Below are 12015 nucleotides of genomic sequence, written 5' to 3'. Positions count from 1 at the left end.
GCTGGCTGCCTGGGTTTAGTGACGTTCTGATTGATTGTTTACTGTCCATCAGCTGTTGAAAATGGCATGTGGTGTTGTGTTCATTTAATTATAATGGAATTTACAATTTTATTATAATCTATGTTGAATAAGTTTACCAAACATGAATTTCAGTAGGAAATATTAGCGGCAGGCCACGGGAGTTACTCTAAGTGATGCACAGCGAGTGTTAGGCAGGCTGTTCCACTTGTTTACCACTATGTGGTACAGCTTCACATTTTATGCTCTGAGTATAAGTCAACCCCTGGTTTTGGAGAGATTTTTTCAAGCTTAAAATGTTGACTTATACGCCACAATTTACGGTAAGTGGCAGCGTTGTGTTATTTACATAGGAAATCAACACTTATTTTTCAGGGTGAGAAGGGACCATAATTTTATGGCCCCTTCTGGAGATTACACTGTACTTTGAGTACAAGGTAGTGCATTGGTACCCTGAGTAACATGATCTATCTCTCATAACCAGTGGATGCGACTGCCTCTTGGAAGCCATCACTCCGGTGACATTGGATGACATTATGTACAAACTCAGCATAACTTGGCTCAACCTCTGAGGAGGTTGCCAGATATGTTATATTGCACTGCAGATTAATATACAGTGGTCCCTCGGTTAACGAACACAATTCATTCCAGAAGGTTGTTCGTTAACCGAAACCATTGTTTCAATGGGGTTTTGGGAAATTGGTTCCAGCTCACCGAAAATTATATACAAACTAAAATTAAATGCAGTAAAGTACATTTACTTTGAGGTGTGCATGTAGAAGGCTCCTGGTTCATGATGATGATGATTGGAATTAGAAGTGGGGGTGGAGGAGAAGGGAGAAGAAAAAGCAGTGGGCGTGGAAGAGAAGTCACCCTATGCTTCATGCCGCCATTTCACCCATAAAATTTTAAGTTCACTTGGTGTGATTCAAGATTATTTTCTTTAAATCAACACTGCACTGCACTATATATTGTCAATATGTAAAATAAATTTCAGAATGACCAATAATTGTACTGTAAAAACATAAAAATAGTTATGTTCAAGAGAGTCTCAAGCAAGATGCTACCTCCACTGAGCAGAGACACAGACTGACGCCAATCTGGGTGAGTCAAGTGGCTGTTTGGCGCGCTAAAAACTAGTTCCCTGTTCAGTATAGTCTGCATCTACGCTGTCAATTAAACCCGTGGAGGTCCTCGTAAAACGAGAAACGCGTAAATGAAATAACAGAACATATGGGATTAATTGAAATAGAGACTGGGCCGACTCCCAGACTCCACTTTTTCCAACACAATACCTACATTGTAGTAAAAATAACATCTTAATTTATGATGGTATGCACACACAATTAATATTTAAGAGAAATACAGTCGCCAGGTTAATGTCCATTCAAATAATGGACTCAACTCCCCCCCCCGCCTCCCATATCTTCCTATGCTCACTGGCTCCTCCCTCTCTGAAAAATGTTTGGGAAAAACACTAGGCTTACATATTTAGTAATAAATAATACCTCAGACTAAAGTTAGGCTAATTTAATTGACATTGCTGGCTTCCTTGCAAGACTGCCAAAATTTTGAATATAAACGTCATATATTTTGCACAAAAGATAAAATTTTTGCTCTTTCTAATAAAATTCTTAAATTACAGTAGTACCCCGATTTACGCCGCGGTCAATTGAACCCACAGGGTACCGCGGAAAGTGAAAACCGCGTAAAGTGAACAACAGAACATATGGGATTAATTCCAATAGAGATTGGCCCGACCCCCAAACTCCACCTTTTCCGACACAATATGTTGTAGTAAAAATAACATCTAAATTTTATGATGGTATGCTCACACAATTAATATTTAAGAGAAATACAGTCGCCAGGTTAATGTCCATTCAAATAATGGACTCAAATCCCCCTCCCCCCTCTTTCCAGCTCACTAGCTCCTACCTCTCTGAGAAATGATTGGGTGAAAACACTAGATTTTAACTTAAGTAATAAATAATAACTCAGACTAAAGTTAGGATAATATAATTGACATTTCTGGATTCCTTGCAGGTCAGGGAATATTTTGAATGTAAACTTCATATATTCTGCACAAAGGATATAATATTTGCTTTGTGTTAACCAAATTTTTACATTCGATCTAAAATTTGTATGTCTAATGCAAAATCCATAATGATTATATTCAAAATGATCATCATATTGTAAGAATTGCAGCAATGTAAATTATTTTCTGTCCGGGTAATTTGTATGAATTTTATGAGCTAAATAAAAAAAAAATTATACTTCACCGCGTATATGAGTAGATGCACCGCGGAAAGTGAAAGTCCAAGTGAAAGTCCGGTTCTAGGGTTCTAGCAAGGTACCGTGTAAATGAGAAATCACGGAAAGTGAAACTGTGTAAAGCGGGGTAATACTGTACATCTAAAATTTGTAAGTCTAATGCAAATTTTAGGATGTTTATATTTAAATTAATCACCATATTATAAGAATTCCAGCAATGTAACTTATATTCCGGCCGGGTAATTTCTATGAATTTTATGAGCTAAAAACAAATTTCTTCAGTAAATAAACAAATTATACTTCACCCGCGTAAATGATGAAATTTACCACGTAATTAAAACATTTCATTCTGGCAATGTGCCGCGTAAATGACCAAACATGTAAACAAAAACCGCGTAAATGCAGACTGTACTGTACTTCAATTATGTTAAATAGTTGTTAAAATGACTAAAAATTTTAATATAAGACTTGGAAAATTATTGAATAGTACAACCTTCTTGATATTTACTCAAATGGTAACGAATTTAAGCCCTAAAACCGATTACTGTATTGGCAGACTAATACTCCAGCTGGTGAGCAGGCGAAAACATGTTGACACGATTTCGTAAAGATTTCGTTAACCTAATTTTTTTCGTTAATCGAGTTGAAGATTCTTATGGAATAACAAACCTTGGGTTGGCACACACACAGTTACTTTTCACTGACAGTCCACAGGACGGTGTCATGGTAAAGGACTCTGTGTAGTATCATGTTCCCTTAAGGCAGGGGAGGAGGTGGTCTTGACTTAATCCATGGTTTAGGGCATACAGTGGTCCCTCGGTTAACGAAATTTCAGTTAACGAATTACCTTCCATAAGAATCATCAATTCGGTTAACGAACAAAAATTTGATTAACGAAATTCTTACAAAAACATTTCAACATGTTTTGGCTTGCTCATCGGCTGGTAGATTAGTCCGCCAATACAGTAATTGGTTCTAGGGCTTAAATTCGTTTCCATTGGAGTAAATATCAAGAAGGTTGTACTATTCAATAATTTTCCAAGTCTTATATTAAAATTATTAGTCATTTTAACACTTACAGGTATTTAACATAATTGCAGTACAGGGAACTAGTTTTTGGTGCGCCCATCAGCCACTTCACTCACCCACCAAGGCGTCAGTTTGTCTCTCTGTTCAGTGGAGGAAGCATCTTGCTTGTGGGTCTCTTGAACACAGAGTATTTTTACGTTTTTACAGTACAATTATTGGTCATTCTGAAATTTATTTAACATATTGACAATATATAGTGCAGTGCAGTGTTGATTTAAAGAAAATAATCTTGAATCACACCTAGTGAACTCAAAATTTTAATGGTAAAATGACGGCATCAAGCATGGAGTGATTTCTCCTCCATCCCCACTTCCTTCTCTTCTCCCTTCTCCTCCACCCCCACTTCTACTTCCCATCATCATCATCAACCAGGAGCCTTCTACATACACACCTCAAAGTAAGTGTACTTTACTGCATTTTGTTTTTACTTTGTATGTACTTTTCGGTGAGCTGGAACCAATTACCCAATATCCCATTGAAACAATGGATTCGGTTAACAAAATTTTCGGTTAGCGAACGACCTTTTGGAACGAATTGTGCTCATTAACCGAGGGACCACTGTACTGGCAAAAAATGTGGTTTTGGAGCGTGGAACACGATGGACAATACAACACTGTCTCAATTCCCCCCCACAGACTGGCTCACATAACCACTTTTGAAATAGTGATGACGGAGTCACGGCTCACCTGGTGTCTTATCTCCCTTAAAACAAACATTGGAGTTAGGTTGCATGAGTAGACCCAATGCAACCCATGACACGTAACATAGCTCACAGCTCAGTCTCACCCACTATTGGGTGGCAAGTCCAAGGCTGGGCTACACAATTTACGTGCTATCTCCATGGATATTATTCCTCGTTTAGGATATTATTCCTTGTTTTACCTCTTTTTAATGATCCAATCACTTAATTTTTAAGACTGGTTTTTCAGGATTTCCTGATTGCTAAAGGGAGGATACTTGTACATTTTATAATGGTACCAGTTATTCAACCTGGCAGCCATGGACTAAAGTCAAACAATTTGACCAGTGTGAATAGAAATTCATTAGACTGCAGTCAAACATCGTGGCTAAAGGGTTAAGCTTGATGTTATTAGTTAGTGTTACAATCGCAGGAATTAATTTTATAGCATTTTTCTCACATAAATGGTATTGTACTTCACTTAAACCACTTAACATTTCAAACTAACCTTTTTTAATTTTGCAGTTTAAAAAAAATGTGAAAATGGTTGAAATGATTTTAAATACTGTATTGAGAAACATTGAGATTTACAGGTATTCCACGATATACAATTATCAGATTTATGATAATCCGCATTAATGTTAGTTAGTTTTTAATGCCCTCTCGCTTTACATTAGGCAAATTCCACGTTGATGATAGCTATCAGGAAGATAAACTTGCTGATGTGGGAAGCACATCTCTCCCATCACATGACAAATTCATGATGGCCGCTGTGCGCACCCTGCGTATTTCATTTTCACGCTTTGTTCCAATGTGATCACACCTGCCCTCACTCGTGTAACCAATCTTATTGTTGTGTAACCTTGTGAGCGATGTGATATTTGCCGTTATTAGTGAGAGGAAAATACTATCGTTCAGAATTCGCTCTGTTTTGGAAACTGAAGTGATTAATAACTTGGAAATGGCTAGCAAGCATCTTGCTGAATCTCATGCCTTTGGGAATGCCAAGGGTTTGAGAAGACCTTGTCTGCAGACGAAATTAGACATTATTAAGCGGCAGGCTTGTTATTATTCATGTGGTACGTGTTATTCAATTTTTTGTATTTATTTAATTCATGTAGGATAGCTTTTTCTGTGATACATGTCTGTGTCAGACAGGCCAGGAACTTACCCCATTGAAACTCATGTTAAAAGGCTCCCGATGTGCATTAAATCGATTTATGTTACGGTTTCCAGCAATGTGACCCTATTTGCTATCATCAGAGGCAATTCGTGATATAAAAAATTAAGGGAATCTGGGATGTATTTCAATTGATGACATAGTTTTCTCTGGGAAATTAATGTCTACTTAATAATTTACTCTTACTTTTATCCTCTTCACCAATGATCCATTCGTTAGCCTCCAGGGCAGTCGGTCATGTCTCTGTTACACACTGTTAGCAAGTACTGGGCATATACTGGCTCCTGAATGTATCTGAACCTGCGCCAGTGTTGGTGAAGTCTGGTCTTGAAAGAGCTCACACTTGGTGCCGTCACAAAACTTTCTGGCAGGTTGTTCCAAGAGTTCACAATGCTCACTCTGAAAAAATTTGCCCTTAACAGTTTTCTGGACTTGTGAATTCTTCAACCTTGAGCTGTGACCCCTTGTGTGGTGGGTGTCTACCAGTTCCAGGTATGGACACGACTGAGTATTGTCATTTGAGATGTTTATACACCTCAATTAGGTCACCCCTTGCCCATCTGTAGTATAAGCTAGGCAGTTGCAAGTGTTCTAATCTCTCTGGATAACTGAGGTGCCAGAGTGCAGGCACCAGCCTGATGGTCCTCCTTTGGACATTTTCAATCACATGACAGTCCCTAGCATATCTCGAGGACCAGACAGTGCTCCAGGCAGGGAAGCACCTCATTCTTGAAGAATGTTACAAGGGGGTGGACCATCTAGATATAAGAAGTTTTCAAGATTGTATCATGTATGTTAAGCTGGCACTGACTGTACAGCAGAGTAATACAAAATTACATTCACTGCCCCCTAGTTACTTGCTGGTTCATATCCCCCAAACTTACATAATTGGACACAAATCACTGACTGCTTACATAGAGAACCATTTGAATACAATTTGTGTTTCCAAGAAGATGTAAGGAAAAATATTAAAGTTTGAAGATTATTTATCAAAATTTGATTGAGAGTAAAATAAAAAAGAATCTCTTTATTGAAAATGTGTTTCCCTTTTAACAGCAAGACACACGAACTGATGAGTCATCCTGGGTGCGGGCAAGTTTGGTGCTGTGTTTAGGCCAGATATCCACTCTAGCTCCTCCTAATGTAGTTGGTAACCGAGTAGATGGCCCCATCATGCTCCATCTTCTTAATATCATCAACAGTAACAAGGTACAGTACCATTTATAATTTTGATCTTAGTAACACTATTAATATATAATTGTTAATAGAATCATTGTACATGTCAGCTTGGTAAATACAGTATATGATAACTAAACACTAAATTACCAAGACTTTCTATGAACAGTGAGGGGATTAAACAAGCCAGTAGCTTCTATTACCCATCGAAGTGTAGGTTATGCATCTAAGCTACTGTGCTGAGTAGCATTTATATATGTAATTATGTGGCAACACTGCACGTGTTATGTGGCAACATTGCCCCGAGGCTGCCATATGGCAAGGCAGTCTCAGTCTGACTCTGTGGGCCGTGCATGGCACACGCTAGTCACCACTTGTATTTCTCCTATCCTTTAATAAATGGACTTCAGTGTTACCCGGTGTTTCCCTACCCATCACTGCCTTCTTCAGGGAACACTTGGAACCTTCATGGCGCAGTGAGTAGGATCTGTGGACTTACAAGTGTGTGAACAATGGACAGTTAGCCGGCGATGTGTGCGTCGACTAGTGTGTTGTGTTGCGTTGTGTTTCGCCGTGACGTGCAGTGTTGTGCCGTCACAGTGCGTTTTAGTGACGGTGGCAGTGTTAGTGTCAGTGTATTAGTGTGTCTAGAGCTGAGAGTTGAGCATTGGCCTCTTTTTTGTGGTACCCACGGAGCACGCAGGCGTACACCCTTCTCGTGTGACATCCGGGGAGACACTAACGTTCTCGCCTCCGCAGCGGCTCCAGCCACCAAGGCCACCACGATCTGGTCTCTGAGACACACACACGCACGCACTCACGGACAGAATAGTGGACTCTATGCGTTATTTCTGCGCTGTTTATGTCAAATATATGTGGTTCGAGCTGATGAGGCGTCACTTTATATACTAAACAGCGCAGTTCAAGCATACTAAGATGGGCGGTAAGAAGGGACAACGTCAAGATGGGAGACACGACTCCCCACCACCTTCCCCTCCACCGGGCGCAGATTCTCATCCTCCACCTCCAGCGACGGACATTGCCACAATTCTGAGGTGGATGGATGACAGGGACGAGAGACGCAGAGAGATGGAACTTCAGAGGGAGGAGACACGAAGAGAGGAGGAAAAGTCGCGTTTTGATGCACTATTGGCGACCCTGGCGCTAACCCACCCTCCCTCACTCGCAGGTATCATGCACCAAGGCGCCAGTACCCTCCCTCCCCCACTACACCAGCGTCCTCCAGGTACTCTTGCTACTCCAACAGCTCCCGAGGCATCTGTTCAACCCCCACCCGCCCTCTCACCAGACGTCACGTTTCAGCTTTTTCGTGAGTGGAGGCGGTGGTGGACAGATTACTCCACGATGGTGGACCTTGACAGCATGCCTCCAAACAAACAGCTCATCCAACTGCGGATGTGTTTGTTGCTGGAGACCCAGAGAGTTTTGGAGCACACGTTGCAAGTGCCTCCCGATTCTACGTCTTCAGTGACGAATGTGCTCGACCTTTTGCAGGAGCACGTTAAAGGTCGGAATAATGAGGCTTTGCGTCGCCGCGCCTTCACCAGCTGCAAGCAGGCGGAGAATGAATCCTTTGACGACTTTTTTGTACGTTTGAAGAGTTTGTCGGAGGAGATCGACGTCTGCAAGGCGCACAGCCGGGAATGTGAGGAAGCCTGGATCAAGCACGGGATCTTGACAGGTGTCAGGCACGAAGAGTTGGTGCAGCAACTCATTCCCCTGGACGCTTCCTCCACACTCCAGGTGGTAGTGACTGAATGTTGGTCATACGAGGCCACCATGTCCGCCACCTCTGCCTAACGGGCCCCACTTGCTGTGAGAGCTATCTCACAGTACAAGAAGGGTAAGAAGGCGGCCAACAACGTGAAGGCTGCCGCACGTTCTTCCACGCCTCCGCCTAGTGCTTCCTGTGGCAGCTGTGGAAAGCAGCACAGCCCCAAGACATGCCCAGCCGCCGACGCACTGTGTCGTGGATGTGACCGTAAGGGCCACTGGTCTAACACAGACAGGTGCCCTGCATGAGGCAACAAGTGTCAGGCCTGCGGTCGCTATGGACACTACGACAAGTGCTGCCGCCAACCCAAGCCCAAAAATGAAGGTTCCAAGTGTTCCCTGAAGAAGGCAGTGATGGGTAGGGAAACACCGGGTAACACTGAAGTCCATTTATTAACTGATAGGAGAAATACAAGTGGTGACTAGCGTGTGCCATGCACGGCCCACAGAGTCAGACTGAGACTGCCTTGCCATATGGCAGCCTTGGGGCAATGTTGCCACATAACACGTGCAGTGTTGCCACGTAATTACATATATAAATGCTACTCGGCACAGTAGCTTAGATACATAACCTACACGAAGTGGTAAATTAGAAATAATCTACACCTAGGTAGCACTCTCTCAGGGTGTACTAATGAGGTCACCATGAGAAGATAGGGTTATTTACTAATTTTTTAGCAGTAACCAATTAAGGTGCATTAGTGTATTAACTTGTCTCTTTATAGTATTTGATTAAAATTTCTACCCCCAAAATACAAGTGTAACTTATTATACTCTTACATACAGCTTCACCTTTCTAAAACTTAAACTATACAGTACAGTACAGTACAGTACAGTACAGTACAGTACAGTACAGTACTTGGTTATAATATTTCCAAGGGTAGAAACAGTATATGTTGCTTACTTTAGCTATACCAGTGATTTGGTTAAAAAACATCCACTACCTTTCCTGAAAAATGGATGCACATGGTAAATTACGTTCACATCCTTATTATGTGTTTTTTTTAATTATCCATGAGCATTAGTAAACAAATAGTGGATACATTGTTTTCATCCAGAAACTCATGTTAATGATTTTGAATTATCAAATTCATTCTGCAGGAGTGGAAATACAGTATATTCAGATCCATGCTCAACATACTATGTGGCTACAATTTTGGAAATACACAAATTGGTGCCTGTTTGTTAAAATTGATGCATAGATTACAGCATTGTTACAAAAATTTTAGCTATGCCATGTGCACCAAACCATTGGATATTTTACATACAGTAATTTCTCAAATTAGATCAGCAGCTTCATGAGAGCTAATTCTACCCTTAAATAGGCAAGAGAAAGGAGGAGGGTTACAAGTACAGTAACTTTCCAAGAAATGCATTGGTTTAATATAGTCTACCCACAAGTTTTTGTTATATAAAATAATTTAGTTAGTAAGTTTTAGAATTATAGTTCAAGGTTTATCATATACTTAAGGCATTCTTAGCCAGTGGAGTATGTGCCAAGGAAATGTAATTAAAATCACAGTTTCAGTTTAGTTTGAAATTACTCTAGACTAGAGAGTACAGGTCAAGTAGAGCTTTTGACAATAAGTTTCAGTTGTCTTGCCAGAAAAATGAAGCCTTAATGTTTAATAATTTATATAAATATTCACAGAGTGTTACTGTAAATGAGGCTGTCCTTCAAGCAACAAGTAATATTGCCAGGGCCCTTATCCGACTCCCAGACTTTAAGCTACGTCAGCGCCCATTGCTCATTACTCACCTAGTCAACACTGCAAAGATGGATAACATCCCTCACCCTGTTCTGGCTAGTGTTCTTCAGGCACTGAGAGATCTTGTGTATCCTTTTTTTTACCATGACTACAGTGAATTTTCTTAGTAACATTTAAAATATAAATAATTTTCTAGTGAATTTGTTTTGAAAACTATGATTTATGAAATATATTTCAGTAAACAATCATTTTACTGTGATTGAGGGGCAGTTCACTTGCATGGTTAAGCCATAAGTATGGTTGAGGTTCCCCCAGGAGTGAAAATTGAGATAACTAGCTTCTAACACAACTATATACAGTATATGAGCATTGTGTATTGCCACCTCTATCATTCTATTCCTACTCGCTTAATGGCTAACTATAATACCTATCAGGCATATAAGTCAATAAACATCTCTCTGTCAGGGGTGTGGAGTGGTGGTGTTAACGTCATGGCTGTGTGACTGGGTTGCGTGTGCCTATTTACAAATGGCGACATGTACCCTGCTTACAAATATTTATTGCACTTGATACACCTCTTAACTCTTGGTATTTATAATAAATTCAAGTAAATACTGTCTTCATGCTTGTATATTTTAAAATACAAAAATTCAGTAGCTGCATCAAGTGCCATAAATATTTATGTACAGGTATAAGCGAAATACATTTTTCACAATCACAGTCTGTGCGGCCTGCCACCCTCTGTAAAGTTGCCACGTTTTTTATTTAACTTACAGTATATCAACCAAATAACTCAATAAAATAGTGTGATTAAAAATTAAAAACTTAATAGATGATAAAAATGATCCGTGCGTGACTAATGTTAATTTGCCAAGCCAACCTATAAAAAGCAATTTATTACATTACAATGTGTGTGTGGTTGTGGACTGAACTGCTGACTCGCCCTCTGTGTAGGTGAAAAGCACTGCATAGAATGTAAGGTGGATAAACTCACAAACTTAAGGCCGAATCTTGGAATTACAGGTGTACGCCAATAGCCGACACATAGGGACTGGGAAAAGTCATTGGTTAGTGAACCAACGGTTATTGAACCAATTAATCCCATAAGAACATAAATTCAAGGAGTTAGTGATCAGCTTCTCTCCAAAAGCAACCATCTACCCTTGATATATCATTGTTGTACACACTGTCAAGCAAGAAAATAAAGCAGACATATAAAGCAAGCATAATAAGCCTTAAATAAGCAATGTAAAGCATAAATTGAGACTTATTTACCTGTGTTGAGGATGGTAGAGAATGTCTAGCATAGGAAGTTCAAGTCTCTACCACTGTTTGCTGGTCCATCACTAATCTTATTATGCTTTAATGCATCACATCAAGCTGCCCTGCACAAGAGGAACTATCACTGAGCATGATTGAGCAACACATTAAGTCGGAAAAAACAAAAACAAAATTCACTATGGTAATGATATATTTTTTTAATAAATTGGGCCAAAAAGTGTAAAAAATAAGGGTTAAAGATGCTAATAAGTCACGAGACTGCGAAAAGCTCTGTGATCTAACTATGGGATTAAGTACTTTAAACAATAAGAGACATTATCTCTACAGGATTTCTGTCGCAAACCATTTTTCATTCGCATAAGAAAATATAGATCATATGTTAGGTTAGGTTAGGGTATGATGAGTTATAAGGTTAGCTTAACATACATTGGTAAGGGGGGGGGGTAGCAACTCAAAACTAATGATTTCCGATAGAAATGAAGGTCTAAATCGTTCATAACACATCGCAAACCATCAGCAAAAAACACAGTTTTCATGTCTAAGTACAGGATGACCAAAACTTAAAATTTACCCTATACAGTGGGGTATGCTATAACGAATGGATCCTACTACTAATATTCCTATAACGAACGGTTTTACCTATAAAATTGAGAATGCTATAACGAACGCAACTCCTACAACGAACGCGGATGAATACCGGACTATTTCGCCTGGCGCATGAATATTGTTGTACCGCGACCCACAACAAGAGCGTCAGGCGCCATCTTTGTCTCATTGTGTAGCCAGTGCACCACTGTTATTGTTGAAATTTCGTCTTT

At 40.0% G+C, this 12015-nt stretch overlaps 1 protein-coding gene across 2 annotated transcripts in view; it reads left to right on the top strand.

Moving 5' to 3' along the window:
• LOC121872719 (maestro heat-like repeat-containing protein family member 1) overlaps positions 1-12015 on the top strand; it is a 225743-nt gene that overhangs the window by 82080 nt on the left and 131648 nt on the right. For both annotated transcript variants that reach the window (XM_042375729.1, XM_042375730.1), the window contains exons 8-9: positions 6294-6446; positions 9859-10043. In XM_042375729.1, coding sequence (XP_042231663.1) covers positions 6294-6446; positions 9859-10043 — 338 coding nt within the window. The remainder of the gene's footprint in view (positions 1-6293; positions 6447-9858; positions 10044-12015) is intronic.

The sequence above is a fragment of the Homarus americanus genome, unplaced genomic scaffold, assembly GCF_018991925.1.
Source record: "Homarus americanus isolate GMGI-L3 unplaced genomic scaffold, GMGI_Hamer_2.0 scaffold39155, whole genome shotgun sequence".
Classification (NCBI taxonomy): Eukaryota; Metazoa; Arthropoda; class Malacostraca; order Decapoda; family Nephropidae; genus Homarus; species Homarus americanus.
This window is presented reverse-complemented; position numbering and strand designations above follow the sequence as displayed.